General features: G+C 41.2%; 1 protein-coding gene across 1 annotated transcript in view; it reads right to left on the reverse strand.

Annotated features, from left to right (window-relative positions):
- trpc7b (transient receptor potential cation channel, subfamily C, member 7b) overlaps nucleotides 1–18,190 on the reverse strand; it is a 90,461-nt gene that overhangs the window by 1,261 nt on the left and 71,010 nt on the right. Inside the window, exons 4-6 of the mRNA XM_062044063.1 lie at nucleotides 16,362–16,526; nucleotides 7,233–7,449; nucleotides 1,221–1,454 (exon numbers count right to left, since the gene is read on the reverse strand). Of these exons, the coding sequence (XP_061900047.1) occupies nucleotides 1,221–1,454; nucleotides 7,233–7,449; nucleotides 16,362–16,526 (616 nt within the window). The remainder of the gene's footprint in view (nucleotides 1–1,220; nucleotides 1,455–7,232; nucleotides 7,450–16,361; nucleotides 16,527–18,190) is intronic.

Consider the following 18,190-nt stretch of genomic DNA (forward strand, 5'->3'; position numbering starts at 1 on the left):
AAAAAATAAAAAAAAAATAAATACACCCCCCCCCTAAAAAGTAAAGATAAAGGTGAAGTTATAACACTGAAACACCCTCAGGAAGAGGTGCTTTAAGACATGGCTAGCTAGCTAGCAGCTAAAGTCCATCTGTAGTCGACAGTGTTTTAGCTACTTTTAAATCACTAATCCTGGTCTCCATGGCGACAAATAAAGTAATACAATAGCTCACCGGCGTCACAATGTAAACGAACGCCATGGGTGAATCTACACCTGACATCTACTGTAATGATACCAAGTACAGGAGGGTATCTAGTCGATATTACTATCATTACATTGATATTTTTTAGTATCACAAAATCTTTTGTTTTTAAAAAAATGTATATCATGTTTATAAACTGAGGAAATATGTCCCGGGACACATGAGGACTTTGAATATGACCAATGTATGATCCTGTAACTACTTGGTATCGGATTGATACCTACATTTGTAGTATCATGCAAAACTAATGTAAAGTATCCAAACAATAGAAAAATAAGTGATTATTACATTTTAACAGAAGTGTAGATAGAACATGTTAACAGAGAAAGTAAGCAGATATTAACAGTAAATGAACAAGTAGATTAATTATTCATTTTTACAGCTTGTGCTTTATAATGTGTACAAAATAATAGGTGTATAAATGACACAATATGTTACTGCATAGACTAATTAGGAGTCTTTGTTTGTTTACTTACTACTAAAAGACAAGTTGTCTAGTATGTTCAACATTTTATTTAAGGACTAAATTGCAATAATAAACATATGTTTCATGTACACTAAATTTTTTGGTTAAAATAAAGCCTATAATGCAATTTGTTGTGGTCCCCTTTATTTACATTTTGGTACTGGTACTAAAATATTGGTATCGGGACAACAGCAGTAACTAGTATATCATGCAAGAGCCTTACTTTGCCCAGGTCTGGTCTACATGTTTCCTGTGCTGGACCAGCAACTGGTCTCCAGCTGGCTGATGGGCCCCAGCTGTGACCCCATTAAGAACAAGCAGTACACAGAATTGACGTATAAATGGAAGTATGTAACTGAAGTTCCTCTTATCCTCCAATCTTTTGGAAATATGGTGGCAAAAAGTAGAAAGACCAATCAAGCAAACTGCCGTAATAGTCCTCTCCACCATCTGTGCAACACGGAATGTGATGTTCCATTACGCTCTGAGAGGCAATAAAAGCCCACGACTCACCAAAAGTAAAATAGGCCACCTCGTCCGGCAGCGAGGCGTTGCTGAGGTCTTCATCGGGCACGTGCATGTCCACGTACTGCTGGGCTTTGGACGCCTTGAGGAAGGCCATGAAGCGCGCCGTGAAGGACGCCACGAAGATGGACAGCATGCCGAAGTCCAGGACGTTCCACAGGTGCATGATGTACTCTCTGGGCCCGTCGCTCCAGATCTCCTTGCACTCGGACCAGATCATGCCTGCACACACATCAACAAACGACAAGGCCAACACGACCAGATGTCAGCGGCACAAAACCAATCATTTCAGAAAAGAACCGCTCAGAATTCGCCACTTGAAAAAGAGACACATGCTCGCATTTGTCGTCTCTTTGGAGCCAAAACCAGAAGAGAATTGCTTGGTGATGCGGTGCAATTTTGCAGCCATCAGTGGAATCTGTGCAACAATTACTGGAATCACAATGACCTCGTTCTACCTAGACCTCGGACCGCTTATTGCACTCGTGCACGACCATGAAGTGGAGCGGAGGGGAGTAATGCCATTACAAGAAAACTAATAGGAGAACCAATCAAGCCGTATGATCTTAAGTCGATAGATCAGGGCTGTCCTAAGTGAGGCCTGGGTGCAGGGTGACGATTGAAATGGTGAATGTGATATCCTTGTATAGCACTTTTCAATCAATCAATCAATCAATCAATCAATCAATCAATCAATCATGACATCCTCGGCTCAGATCCCACATCAGGGCAAGGAAAAACTCAACCCAATGGGATAACAATGAGAAACCTTGGAGGGGACCACAGATGCGACCGGTGCAATGGACGTCGAGTGGATCTAGCATAATATTGTGAGAGTCCAGTCCATAGTGGATCTAGCATAATATTGTGAGAGTCCAGTCTATAGTGGATCTAGCATAATATTGTGAGAGTCCAGTCCATAGTGGATCTAACATAATAGTGTGAGAGTCCAGTCCATAGTGGATTCTAACATAATAGTGTGAGAGTCCAGTCCATAGTGGATCTAACATAATAGTGTGAGAGTCCAGTCCATAGTGGATCTAACATAATAGTGTGAGAGTCCAGTCCATAGTGGATCTAACATAATAGTGAGAGAGTCCAGTCTATAGTGGATCTAACATAATATTGTGAGAGTCCAGTCTATAGTGGATCTAACATAATAGTGTGAGAGTCCAGTCCATAGTGGATCTAACATAATATTGTGAGAGTCCAGTCTATAGTGGATCTAACATAATAGTGTGAGAGTCCAGTCCATAGTGGATCTAACATAATATTGTGAGAGTCCAGTCTATAGTGGATCTAACATAATAGTGTGAGAGTCCAGTCCATAGTGGATCTAACATAATAGTGTGAGAGTCCAGTCCATAGTGGGGCCAGCAGGAGACCATCCTGAGCAGAGACAGGTCAGCAGCACAGAGACGTCCCCAACTGATGCACAGATGAGTGGTCCACCCTGAGTCCCCACTCTGGACAGCCGAAGCTTCATCCGTGGCCACCGAACCTGTGCCCTTTTCTACCTTCAAGGTACTCAAAGCACTTTGACACTATTTCCACATTCACCCATTCATAAACACATTCACACACACATTCACACACTGATGGCGGGAGCTGCCATGCAAGGCCCTAACCACCACCCATCAGGAGCAAGGGTGAAGTGTCTTGCTCAAGGACACAACGGACGTGACGAGGTCGGTAGTAGGTGGGGATCAAACCAGGAACCCTCCCAACTGCGCCACGCCCTTGTCACTTGCCATGACGCCCTGAGAATTTGACCAGCATCGACGGCAAGAACATGACTTGACTTTTTCACTTGTTAATGAATAATTGTAACGTGAATTGCTACAAATACCTGAAAAGATGCCTCTCCAAACAAAAGCAGTCTTCCTTATCTTTCTTCAGTTTTAAAAGTCTCTCTGTCTCGATGGAGATATTCCTTTAATTATTATCTCCTGCTTCGATTGAAAGTCCAGTTTAGAAAACTGTTTTATTTTAGATATGTAATCCTCCATGGTAAAAGTGCAAGCAAACGATCGCTGCTCACGCTTGCTGCTTGTTGTCTTGTTCTGCAGCACCGGTCTTCTGCAGTACCAGTAGTCGCAAGAAGGATCGCTAGCGCCCTCTACCACCAGGAGGTGGGAGTCATTTAATGACTCATATTTGACCCGGCGGAAGTGCCAAGCATGCGCTAATTATTTTGCGAAACGAGTTTGACCCGGCTGTAATTCTAGGCAGGCGAATACTATATTCCCGGCGGCAATTCAAGGAAATATGGTATATCGTTGTTTTCTCACTGTACCGAAAATGAACCGAACTGTGACCTCTAAACCGAGCTACGTACCGAACCGAAATTGTTGTCTACCGTTACACCCCTAATGTACATTGAATTGTTTTCAGCATTTTTAACGTACAAAACGTATGAAATTGGCCCCGACACATACTTTCATATTAAAGTCTGCATCTTTCTGTGGAAGTAGTTTGCTCCAGATAACATGGCCGTGTGTTTGTGTACAAACATGAGCAGCTGAGGTCTGACAGACAATTGCATTGTTTTATCTATCAATCCACATAATTGAATATATTATTCTCGGATCACTAGCATCTATCTTCTTATTACACTTACTGTCTTATGCGCCGTATTTTCCTCCTCACGTTCCGGGCCCTGCAAAGTCACCGCGTCTACACGTGGAACTCGTTTGGGAGATAAAGGTGGATGAAATGTTTATAGGTGTTGTATTTCTATGTAGGGAGGGGGCGGCACTTTCTTATCATCATGCTGCACAACTTCAGATATTACTTTCTATTAGATTTGTTTCCAAAAATGGTAGACCTGTTTTCTCTGCTTGCATCTTCGGAGTAGAAAAGTGTTACTAATTTAAATCTAACCGAACATGATTTTACTTACCGCTGCTTACCCTCATGCAGGTTGTAGATTTGTTTGTGTGCAACTTCCTGTTAACATAAAAGCAGGAACTTGGGCCCCGTATCCAGTTTTTAAGGCTGTTGTGCTGATGTATAAGATCAGTGGTGCCCAAACTTCTTTCACCGAGTACAACCTCAGAAAAACCTTTGCTCTCCAAGTACCACCATATTGACCAACATTAAAATACGGTAGCGTAATGTTAGAATAATGATGTGTAAGTTATCACACAACTCTTATGCTTAAAGGCCGTTGCTATAGTTATTAGCTATTGTGCTCAAGTTGTACTTTTCTATCCGTGCAAGGACAAAACTTGTTATCAGTCACGGCATATGAGGGGTGGTCTCGCCGCAGATATTTTGTTTGTCTTAGCCCACTAACAGCCAAGGACTTCAAGGACCTCAGCGAAGATAAGACGACAGCACGCAGACGAAGCAGAGACAAGGAAATCACAAGGCCCCAGCACATTCCGTCACGTATTGTGCATACTGGAAGCTGCTTTGCATGAAATGTGTGGCCTCAGTGATGTAACCAGGGACCTCCCAAATAAATAGAGGAGCACGTGGGCTGCACTGTAGAGCGTAGGTTATTTCTGTAATTAGGATACAGCCCAAAACGTCTCTCCGCATTGAGCTAAATTGAACTCTGTCTCTGCATGATTCCTTGCTTCTTGTCTGTTTAATAGATGTCATCAGTGTTTGAACCTGACACATAATAGGCCTAAATATACATTAAAAACCAAGGCAGAGGTGTTATTGTTTGAATATAGGGAAATAAAACACTGTACTTTAAACAAATTTGAATTATTTGGCGTACCACTCGATCGTACCACTAGCGGTGCATGTACCATAGTTGGACAATCACTGTATTAAATGAATGAATTTGCCAGATTTTAAGGTAAATACAGGTGGTCCTCGGGTTATGAACAAGTTCTTAAATTTAGTGTAATGCAATTAAAAAAATAATAAGCAATGTCATCCTTCCTCCGCGTAGCTGCGTGTGAGTGTATTCTTCCACCACGTCCGGTAACTACCATTTTTTCCGGACTATAGAGCGCACCGGTACCTCAGCCGCACCTACTACATTTTAGGGGAAATGTTTCCCACATGGTAACCGCACCGGACTATTAGCCACAGATACATACTTTGAAAAATTAGTTATTTACACGGAAATATTTTGTAAACTCCTCAGCCTTCCCGGTAAGGTCTATTCAGGTGTACTGGAGAGGAGGCTACGCCGGATAGTCCAACCTCGGATTCAGGAGGAACAGTGTGGTTTTCGTCCTGGTCGTGGAACTGTGGACCAGCTCTATACTCTGGGCAGGGTCCTTGAGGGTGCATGGGAGTTTGCCCAACCAGTCTACATGTGCTTTGTGGACTTGGAGAAGGCATTGGACCGTGTCCCTCGGGAAGTCCTGTGGGGAGTGCTCAGAGAGTATGGGGTATCGGACTGTCTGATTGTGGCGGTCCGCTCCCTGTATGATCAGTGCCAGAGCTTGGTCCGCATCGCCGGCAGTAAGTCGGACACGTTTCCAGTGAGGGTTGGACTCCGCCAAGGCTGCCCTTTGTCACCCATTCTGTTCAGAACTTTTATGGACAGAATTTCTAGGCGCAGTCAGGGCGTTGAGGGGATCTGGTTTGGTGGCTGCAGGATTAGGTCTCTGCTTTTTGCAGATGATGTGGTCCTGGTGGCTTCATCTGGCCAGGATCTTCACCTCTCACTGGATCGGTTCGCAGCAGAGTGTGAAGCGACTGGGATGAGAATCAGCACCTCCAAGTCTGAGTCCATGGTTCTCGCCCGGGAAAGGGTGGAGTGCCATCTCCAGGTTGGGGAGGAGACCCTGCCCCAAGTGGAGAAGTTCAAGGTCGATCTACGTTCCCATCCTCACCTATGGTCATGAGCTTTGGGTTATGACCGAAAGGACAAGATCACGGGTACAAGCGGCCCAAATGAGTTTCCTCCGCCGGGTGGTGGGTCTCTCCCTTAGAGATAGGGTGAGAAGCTCTGTCATCTGTGAGGAACTCAGAGTAAAGCCGCTGTTCCTCCACATCGAGAAGAGCCAGATGAGGTGGTTCAGGCATCTGCTCAGGATGCCACCCGAACGCCTCCCTAGGGAGGTGTTTAGGGCACGTCCGACCAGCAGGAGGCCACGGGGAAGACCCAGAACACGTTGGGAAGACTATCTCTCCCGGCTGGCCTGGGAACGCCTCGGGATCCCCCGGGAGGAGCTGGACCAAGTGGCTGGGGAGAGGGAAGTCCTGGCTTATCTGCTTAGGCTTCTGCCCCCGCGACCCGACCTCGGATAAGCGGAAGAAAATGGATTGATATTTTGTAAATGTTTATTTAAATACCTTAATTATTTCCAAACGGTGCCTGTAGCAGTAAAACGGCTGATCAAACAAAACAGAAGTCATCGTCATGGACCCGCTAGCTGCGGAAGCTAGCTCTCCAATCAGCTAAACAACTACAAATAGCGTTGACATTTTGGTGAATTTACTAAGGATGTTGTGAAACTCAAACAATACAAAAAGAATGCCATTGGAAGTAAACAATACTAACATAGACACTCGTAAGCGTGTGAGCATATGAACTAATGCGAATGAGGCTTATGTGGTAACATCACCATAACACATACGAATATGCATGAAAACACTCCTACAGACGGTTTAGGAAGTATGAACAGCTTTAATTATATTAATGTTGCTTGGAGTTATGAATGAAGAATCCATAGGAGTAGGAACTAGAAGACTGAACAGCACTCTACTTCCGGTTGAAAGCACTAAATGGAAGGACACTGCAGCACCTGCAGTAAGCAAACCTGTCCAAAAGATGGCGCCATAGCACAAACAATTACCCTCCTACAAGCCCTGTCAAAGTGTAGGGAAAAAAATGTGGCTTATAGTCCGGAATTTACAGTTCTTCTTTAACGATTCCAGTGTTTATAGCCCTACATTTTGTTTGTTATTCATTTATGGGAGTGCGTTCGTAAAACACAAAACACGGAGCGTCGTAAAGCGAGGACCACCTGGGTCATGAAACAATACGCTGAACTGCCAGTTTTCAGTAACATTCTCACAACTCACCCAACACCCACTTCATGATCAACATCTCTGTCCAGGAAAACTGGGTGGTCTTGACCCGGAACACCTGTCGCGGGTGGTCCGTGATGGTCTCGTTGGGCAGGTTCTTGACCCCCTCGAAGCGATCCGAGGCGTTGACAACCAGAAGGCCCAGGAAGATGGTGAAGGAGACCGCGTGAGCCACGAACTTCATGAATGGGCTTCTCAGGATTTGACCGAGCTGTAAAAAACAAAATGACAAGGTAAAAAGGACGCGTGTGGGGATGAGACAAGGTCATTACTGATGTGGTGTCCTTGGTGTACAGGTCGTATTCTGTCATGTGACTTTTGAACGGACGTAAACAAAGTGTTGGGCCACCTGACCAATATGGCTACAGTGCAGCAAACAGAGTGTGAACTATGTGGCCTAGATCTTTCCTTTCAAAGCAGATACCAGCAACAAAAATCTAACTATGCAGTGGAATGTATACTTTATACTTCCCAAATGATGTGGGCTCTGTCCATAACCTCACTAACAACCTTAATGACGCCCTGCTTGACACCATTGATAGTATAGCACCGCTAAAGCTAAAAAAAAGGCCCCTAAAAGGTGTACCCCCCGGTTTACAGAAGAAACTGGAACTCTTAAACTATCATGTAGAAAGCTGGAACGCAAATGGCGTGCGACTAAACTTGAGGTTTTCCATCAAGCATGGAGTGATGGTTTAAAGGCCTACTGAAAGCCACTACTAGCGACCACGCAGTCTGATAGTTTATATATCAATGATGAAATCTTAACATTGCAACACATGCCAATACGGCCGGGTTAACTTATAAAGTGACATTTAAAACTTCCCGGGAAATATCCGGCTGAAACGTCGCGGTATGATGACGTATGCGCGTGACGAAGTCAGTTTAACGGAAGTTATGGTACCCCGTACAATCCAATACAAAAAGCTCTGTTTTCATTTCATAATTCCACAGTATTCTGGACATCTTTTGCAATTTGTTTAATGAACAATGAAGGCTGCAAAGAAGACAGTTGTAGGTGGGATCGGTGTATTAGCAGCGGACTACAGCAACACAACCAGGAGGACTTTGTTGGAGAGCAGACGCGCTAGCCGCCGACCTCACCTTGACTTCCTACGTCTCCGGGCCGCCAAACGCATCGGGTGAAGTCCTTCGTCCTTCCGCCGATCGCTGGAACGCAGGTGAGCACGGGTGTTGATGAGCAGATGAGGGCTGGCTGGCGTAGGTGGAGAGCTAATGTTTTTAGCATAGCTCTGGGTTGCTAAGTTGCTAAGTTAGCTTCAATGGCGTCGTTAGCACAGCATTGTTAACCTTCGCCAGCCTGGAAAGCATTAACCGTGTATTTACATGTCCACGGTTTAATAGTATTGTTGATTTTCTATCTATCCTTCCAGTCAGGGGTTTATTTTTTTGTTTCTATATGCAGTTAAAGCACGATGCTATCACATTAGCTCGTAGCTAAAGCATTTCGCCAATGTATTGTCGTGGAGATAAAAGTCACTGTGAATGTCCATTTTGCGTTCTCGACTCTCATTTTCAAGAGGATATAGTATCCCAGGTGGTTTAAAATACAAATCCGTGATCCACAATAGAAAAAGGAGAGAGTGTGGAATCCAATGAGCCAGCTTGTACCTAAGTTACGGTCAGAGCGAAAAAAAACATGTATTTCACTGGATTCTAGTCCGTCACTCTAACGTTCCTCATCCACAAATCTTTCATCCTCGCTCAAATTAATGGGGTAATTGTCAGAATCGCTCTAACTGCGTTGAAAACACTAGGAAAATATGAGGGAGTGAACAACTGACAACGTCACGCTACTTCCAGTAGGGGCAAGGTTTTTTTTTTATCAGAGACCAAAAGTTGCGAACTTTATCGACGTTGTTCTCTACTAAATCCTTTCAGCAATATCGCAAAATGATCAAGTATGACACATAGAATGGATCTGCTAATCCTGTTTAAATAAAAAAAAATCATTTCAGTAGGCCTTTAAGGTCTGTGGATTAGCACGGTGAAGATGAAGAAGAGAAACAACACCCTCTCTCGCTGCAGTCGATGGTTCATCGTATTAATGTTACCTGTCTTTGCATTTCTGAGCTGAGAGGGAAATAATACACGTCGTTGTGGCTTGTGCAGCCCTTTGAGACACTCGGGATTCAGGGCTATGTAAGTAAACATCAATTGATTGATGTACACACAAGACGCAAGCAAAAGTGTGATAAACTACAGACTAAAATCATATCACAATACAGCAAATATGCAGGTGGAGTTGGCATTCTCTTGAACATTTGTCCTGCAGGAGGTGGTGTAGGAAAAAGCCTACAAACTGAATGAGAAAATATATGCTGCACTTTCTCCTCACAAGCCTGCTGTGTTCAATATTATCTTCCCACAGGAGACAGCTACTTTATGCATGCACTCTAACACATTTGGTCCCACTGTGGATTCCATGCCACACACACACACACACACACACACACACACACACACACACACACACACACACACACACACACACACACACACACACACACACACACACACACACACACACACACACACACACACACACACACACACACACACACACACACACACACACACACACAGTATGTTGAAAAAAAAAGTCAAGTCTAAACTCCTGTCACTCTCTTCCTCCTTCACAACAGCGAGCTGCGCTGACAAGGTTGATGCATCTCAGCCATCCATTGCAGTGTGATGGTGGTTTGAGATTAGGCTGACAACTGTTGAGGCTTGAAAACCCTCCCAGGTATCTTTCATTCTTTTGTTTAACCGAGGCGATGTTCACAAAAGCTGATGCTTCTTTCAGCATACTAATGCTGGGAGAAAGTAGGCATATTCCAACAGAGTCAAAAAGGGTGTTGTGCGGCTCTTCTGCAGGAATTCTGCAACCTGTGCGAGCTCCACCACGTCCACGGGGAATAATACTCATATCCACAGCAGTCTTATTACCGTATATTTGGGACTTTAAGGTGCACTTAAAAATCATTTCATTTTCTCAAAAATCGACAGTGTACGGTATAATTGTGGTTGTGCTTACCAACCTCGAAGCAATTATATTTGGTACATGCTGTAATGATAAGTGTGACCAGTAGATGGCAGTCATACATAACATAGTCTTATTACCGTATTTTTGGGACTTTAAGGCGCACTTAAAATCCTTTCATTTTCTCAAAAATCGACAGTGTACGGTATAATTGTGGTTGTGCTTACCAACCTCGAAGCAATTATATTTGGTACATGCTGTAATGATAAGTGTGACCGGTAGATGGCAGTCACACATAAGATAGTCTTATTACCATATTTTTTGGACTTTAAGGCGCACTTAAAATCCTTTCATTTTCTCAAAAATGGACAGAGTACGGTATAATTGTGGTTGCGCTTACCAACCTCGATAGTCTTATTACCGTATTTTTTGGACTTTAAGGCGCACTTAAAATCTTTTAATTTTCTCAAAAATCGACAGTGTACGGTATAATTGTGGTTGTGCTTACCAACCTCAAAGCAATTATATTTGGTACATGCTTTAATGATAAGTGTGACCGGTAGACGGCAGTCACACATAAGAGATACGTGTAAACTGCAATATGACTCAAGTAAACAACACCAAGATTGTATATGTTCCATTGAAAATATAGAACATTACACACGGCGCTCACAAATCTATCAAAGTGTTTTAGTACGACTTTGGTAAGCTATGAAGCCACACCGCTTGATGGATTGTCAACATACGAGTATTATTATGGTGTGTGTATAAGGTAAGACATATTATCTGGCGTTTTGTTTCGCAATATTATGCAGAAGCAACTTTTCTTACCTTCTGGTACCTGCTGATCTGTATTTGGGATCTGCATAAGTCCTGAAAATCTGGATGCTTCCGCCATTGTAGTCCGTGGCGACGCCGTAGTCGATAAGCTTCTTCTTTTTTTCTATCTTCTTGTTACGTGACATTCATCCTCTGCTGTTGCCATTTCTAATGTAAAGTAGTGTAAAGTTCTTACTTATATCTGTCAGTAAACTCACCATGAAAGCACTAAAACATACCGGTGTAGTGAGTTTACATTATTCACCCAAGGAACTTTAGTTATTAGAGTTCCAGTCGGATGGTGTTTCACGGGACACATTTCGGGCGTTGTTGTTGCACTAGTGAGCCACGGATGAGGAGATGCTGCTCTGTTATTGATTGAAGTAAAGTGTGAATGTCATTAAAACAGTTAGCGCCATCTTTTGACACTTCTTCCACTCCCGTCCTTGCACGCTACACCACTACAACAAAGATGACGGGGAGAAGACGCTGTCCAAGTGGAGGCATGTAAATAAGACCGCCCACAAAACGGCGCATCCTGAAGCGACTGTCAGAAAGCGACTTGAAGATGATGTGTAAAACATCATCTATGCAACATTGTGAGCAAAGAACCACCATCACATGTTATGTAGACCACAAGGAAGTCTTTTACATTTAGAACAAAATACAAATAATATGACCCCTTTAATGAGCCTTATAATCCGATGCGCTTTTTGTATGAAAATAGACCTGACTAGACCCGCCTTATAATCCGGTGCGCCCTATGGTCCGGAAAATACGGTACATGGCAAGTAGAGGAAACCTTTAAAATGTTTTTCCACAGTAAAAAAACTAAATAGTGATGAGCTATGAAGGCGCAGGCATTGTTGTCTCTTAAAGGCCTACTGAAAGCCACTACCAGCGACCACGCAGTCTGATAGTTTATATATCAATGATGAAATCTTAACATTGCAACACATGCCAATACGGCCGGGTTAACTTAAAGTTAAATTTCCCGGGGAACTTACGGTTCAAAACGCCTTTGAGGATGACGTATGCGTGTGACGTCAATCGTTGAAACGGAAGTATTCGGACTCCATTGAATCCAATACGAAATAGCTCTGTTTTCATCTCATTAGTCCACAGTATTCTGGACATCTGTGTTGGTGAATCTGTTGCAATTTGTTCATTGCATTATGGAGAAAGAAGCTGAGCAAGCAAAGAAGAAAGTTGTCGGTGCGAAGCGGAGTATTTTGCGAGGGAAGTCAGCAGCAACACAACACAGTCGGTGTTTCATTGTTTACATTCCAGAAAGATGCAGTCAAGATCGAAGAACTCGGACAACAGAGACTCTTACCAGGAGGACTTTGACTTCGTTAACAGACGCAGACGCGATACCGTGAGTACGCTTCCAAACATTTGATCACTTGCTATAACTAGCTCGAGCTAGTAGCTAGGAGCTAGCATAACAAACACCTAAGTGTTTGTTATGCGGGATTAATTTGTGGCATATTAAATATAAGCCTGGTTGTGTTGTGGCTAATAGAGTATATATATGTCTTGTGTTTATTTACTGTTGTAGTCATTCCCAGCTGAATATCAGGTCACCCCCGGCTCTCACAGCATCTTCCCTATCTGAATCGCTTCCACTCCCCACTACTCCTTCACTCTCACTTTCCTCATCCACAAATCTTTCATCCTCGCTCAAATTAATGGGGAAACGGTCGCTTTCTCGGTCCGAATCTCTCTCACTTCATGCGGCCATCATTGTAAACAATAGGGAACTTTGCGTATATGTTCAACTGACTACGTCACGCTACTTCCGGTAGGGGCAAGCCTTTTTTTTATCAGATACCAAAAGTTGCAATATTTATCGTCGTTGTCCTATACTAAATCCTTTCAGCAAAAATATGACAATATTGCGAAATGATCAAGTATGACACATAGAATAGATCTGCTATCCCCGTTTAAATAAAAACAATTCATTTCAGTAGGCCTTTAATCCCACAATCGTTCAAACCTTCACTATTGTATCATTTTGACTAAAAGTGTAGAGGGAACTTGACTACAATTAGTGCAATCAATGATATCCAGCCTTCCCATCAATGCTCAATGGATTAAAAATAGTGCCCAGTAGGTATTGATTCATGTTCTTCCCCCGTGGCGCCCAGAGTTGGAATCTCCCTGGAGACGAGAGGACAAAAAAGGTCCCAAAAAGAACAGCGATGCTGTGTAGGAGCACAATTACATCTCTTGATAAAGCATGTGATTTACAATGGTGAACATATACTGTATTTTCCGTAAAAGAAAGCCGCTACTTTCTTTCCAAGCTTTGAACTCTGTGGCGTATACAAAGGTGCCGTAGACTATGGATTTTTCTTCGCAAAAAAAATCTAACAATGTAATAAAATGATCCACTTTAAGAAATGTTTATAAAAGCACAAGGAAGAAGAATCTGGATAAAAATCTTGCAAATCATATTAATCTCGTAAACTATGAATAGAGACTGCTAATATATATATATAATTATGTATATATATATATATATATATATATATATATACATATTTATATATATATATATATATATATATATATATATATATATATATATATATATATATATATATATATATATATATATATATATATATATATATATATATTATGGAGATATATATATATATATATATATATATATATATATATATATATATATATATATATATATATATATATATATATATATATATATATATATATATATATATATATATATATATATATATATATATATATATATTATGGAGATATATATATATATATATATTAATATATATTAGCAGTCTCTATTCATACTTTACGAGATTAATATGATTTTATGATTTTATATATATATATTTTATATATATATATATATATATATATATATATATATATATATATATATATATATATATATATATATATATATATATATATATATATATATATATATATATATATATACATAAATACATATAGATAGATATATATATACCTCCCTAAAATTTAGTGGCCGCAGTTTATACACGGGTGCGGCTTATGGTCCAGAAAATGTAGTATTTTAATTTAATGCTAAATACGTGTACTTGAAGAGGGGGGACTACTTTTTTATGAGATCCCTTTCAGAATTGTGTATTGGTTACTGACACTGTTAAAAGTGTTTTTGGCCTCGAGTCGGAAGGACTATTGTTGTCAAGTTGACAGAACAAATAGCCCATCACAGCTAAGTAAGAAGAGTCATGACAACTTAAAGTAGAGAAAAAGCGCAGAAACCTTTTAACAAGTTCAGTGAATTTCAGAAAATGAGTCAAGGTGTTCCTTTCAACCAACACTCTTGTGTGCAAATGTCATCAAATAAGTTCAATCAACAGCGTTTGTAGTTCTTCTCAGTAATGATTTCCCGCGAACATTATCATGTTAGTCTTTTTTTTATGTGTCATTATGAATTTGCACTAAATGAGTGTGCTTGCAATGTCGTTGTACAAGGTAGAAAATGACAATCAAGACATATTCTATTCTATTCTACAATACAGAAACTAATTGTGAGTAGTCTCAATTGTTTCCATGTCTCCATGGTTACAATGGCCGTCTGGTGTAGAACGTCTCGAATCTTATTTACAAAATCATTCAATTCACCACCAACTGTGAAGAACTGTGAACAGAGTCCTGGGGCCGTACTTATCAAGCTTCTTAGAGTGCCATTTTACACTTAAGTCCTGAGAATTTGCGAAATTTAGTCCTACTCTCAAACTTAAGAATAAAAGCTTTTTTATCAACGTTCTTAAGTCTAAGAATCACTCCTACTCTCCACGATATTTAAGAGACCTTCAGAGGTGTCTTAAGTGGTTAGGAGTTGCCAGCAGGGGATGGCACTGAGGCGAGAGAGACGTGCGCCAACGTTCAGGGAACGGAACAATGTTTTGTTTTTTTTGATGACGAGCAGCTGATCAAACGGTATCGTTTAGACAGAGCGGATATTATTTTTGTCACAGATTTAATACTTTTCGATTCCTTGTTGATTTCTGCATGTGTCTGCAGTGGGCTAGTATATATAGAGCCACCCACACCACTTTCAAATTAGTTGCCTAATTAATGAATTGGAAAGAAAATGTTATGACAGTAGCGTATGTGTGTGGCCGTGAGGTGAGTGACGTCAGTGAGTGTGTGGGCGAGAGAAGAGAGGGAGCGGTAGCGTGAGTGCCGGCGGGGACTAGTTTGTTTTGTATTATTTTGTAGTTTATTGTCAAAATATACACTCCCATTGTCCACTTAAATATTTCCAAGATATTTCTTTATTCTTAGACAACGGATTCCTAAAATTGCGTTTACGGCACATAGTAATGTCGTAATTCAGCTCTGAGTGTGACACTTAAGATTCAGTCCTACACTTCGCTGAAAGTGTGAGTAAGACGCTTGATAACTAACTTTTAAGTGCAGCTTTCAGCGAATAATTTATTTACTCTTAAGTCAACTCTTAGCAGACTTCTTAGGAGTAATTCTAAGAAGCTTGATAAGTACGGCCCCTGATGTTTGATGAAGCTCTGTGTCTATCTACCACCACTACTGTTTTCTGTTTATTTGTTACTGACTGTGGCAGGACACCTCTGCCTCTGTTTCACTTTATGTTGCTGGTAAATAATATGCTGGTAGTAGTAGGCTAAAGTTAAATTATTTAGTATGCACTAATTAAAGGGGCAGAGCTTTATGAGACATTTTAGCTTTTATATTTTATAAGATATATTGTTTGTAAGAACCACAATTAATAAATATATTTCAGTGAATAACTTATTGTTCAAATATGTATATAAATATGTACATAAAGTGTTGTAATTATATTGTAAAATGGATGGATGGACGCTTAAAACAAAACTGTTATTATTAATTAGTAAGTATACATTTTTTGAGCCTTTTTAGAGAAAATCATATCATTGTAGTAAATTATGCAAATTACTCGATGATGTCATGGTGACCACGGCCATAGCCACGCCCCCACCACCACAGGTATCTTGGCAGTTTATGGGAAACACTGTAATAATTTGTATTTAAAACCATTGGTCATGTGATTGTATTTATTCATCATAGTGTGAGCATTTAAACTCCAGGCATCACAGCATATTTACAGCGAATTTGCCATGCTACAGTTCTGCAATGAATACTAAGACTGTTTCAAACTTTTCTTTATTGGTGCACATCAGCATGGAATCATAAATTTGCCTTTTAGTGCCGTTAGCGATACCAGCAGAACGTGCTCATAAAAACAATGGATGTGTTATTACCTTGCTACATGGCATGATCCAGTAGGCCACAGCCAAGAACGGCAGGCCCGCAGCAACACCCAGCACAGTCCAGCATTTCACCCCGACGGACTGCTGCCTCAAACCGGGAAGGTTCTCGTACCAAATGGTCAGCAGCTGCTGTTGACAGTTAGGGTGGGCGACAAACTGTGGAGAGAGCGAGACAGGAATCAAACGACTGAAGGCTGGTGTGACCGTAAAGCTGGACGGGAATACCTGGGGGATCAAGGTAGGCATTTTTATTCAAGCTTGAACAATACACACACCTCCAGCTAGGTGGCAGCAAGGCTCAGACTACCATATTTTCCGGACCATAGGGCGCACCGGATTACAAACCCCGTTTCCATATGAGTTGGGAAATAGTGTTAGATGTAAATATAAACGGAATACAATGATTTGCAAATAATTTTCAAGCCATTTTCAGTTGAATATGCTACAAAGACAACATATTTCATGTTCAAACTCATAAACTTTATTTTTTTTGTGCGAATAATCATGAACTTAGAATTTCATGGCTGCAACACAAGCCAAAGTAGTTGGGAAAGGGCATGTTCACCACTGTGTTACATGGCCTTTCCTTTTAACAACACTCAGTAAAGGTTTGGGAAGTGAGGAGACACATTTTTGAAGTGGAATTCTTTCCCATTCTTGCTTGATGTACAGCTTAAGTTGTTCAACAGTCCGGGGGTCTCCCTTCTGCTATTTTAGGCTTCAAAATTATCAGTATTGGTTTCAAAAAGTAAAACGTATGACTTTTTAAAAGGCCGCTGTGTACACGGACGTAGGGAGAAGTACAGAGCGCCAATAAACCTTAAAGGCACTGCCTTTGCGTGCCGGCCCAGTCACATAATATCTACGGCTTTTCACACACACAAGTGAATGCAACTCATACTTGGTCAACAGCCATACAGGTCACACTGAGGGTGGCCGTATGAAAACAAGTTTAACACTGTTACAAATATGTGCCACACTGTGAACCCACACCAAACAAGAATGCCAAACACATTTCGGGAGAACATCCGCACCGTAACACAACATAAACACAACAAAACAAATACCCAGAACCCCTTGCAGCACTAACTCTTCCGGGATGCTAAAATATACACCCTTGCTACCCCCTAGAACCCCGCCCCAAACCCCGCCCACCTCAACCTCCTCATGCTCTCTCAGGGAGAGCATGTCCCAAATTCTAAGCTGCTATTTTGAGGCATGTTAAAAAAAATAATGCACTTTGTTGGCATTTTTTTCCATAACTTGAGTTGATTTATTTTGGAAAACCTTGTTACATTGTTTAATGCATCCAGCGGGGCATCACAACAAAATTAGGCATAATAATGTGTTCATTCCACCACTGTATATATCGGTGTCGCTTGATATCAGAATCGGTAATTAAGAGTTGGACAATATCGGATATTGGCAAAAAAGCCATTATCGGACATCTCTAGTAAGAACTTTACACTACTTTATATTAGAAATGGCAACAGCGGAGGATGAATGTCACATAACAAGAAGATAGAGAAAAAGAAGAAGCTTATCCACTACCGTGTCAACACGGACTACAAAGGCGGACGCATGCATTTTTTTAGGATTCATGCAGATCCCAAATACAGATCAGCGGGTACCAGAAGGTAAGAAAAGTTGCTTTTGCATAATATTGCAAAACAAAACGCCAGATAATATGTCTTACCTTATACACACACCATAATAATACTCCTATGTTGAAGCACAGTACAATCCATCAAGTGGTGTGGCTTCATAGCTTACCAAAGTCCTACTAAAACATTTTGATGCGGTGTGTAATGTTCTATGTA

This window comes from Entelurus aequoreus, linkage group LG04, assembly GCF_033978785.1.
Source record: "Entelurus aequoreus isolate RoL-2023_Sb linkage group LG04, RoL_Eaeq_v1.1, whole genome shotgun sequence".
Taxonomy (NCBI): Eukaryota; Metazoa; Chordata; class Actinopteri; order Syngnathiformes; family Syngnathidae; genus Entelurus; species Entelurus aequoreus.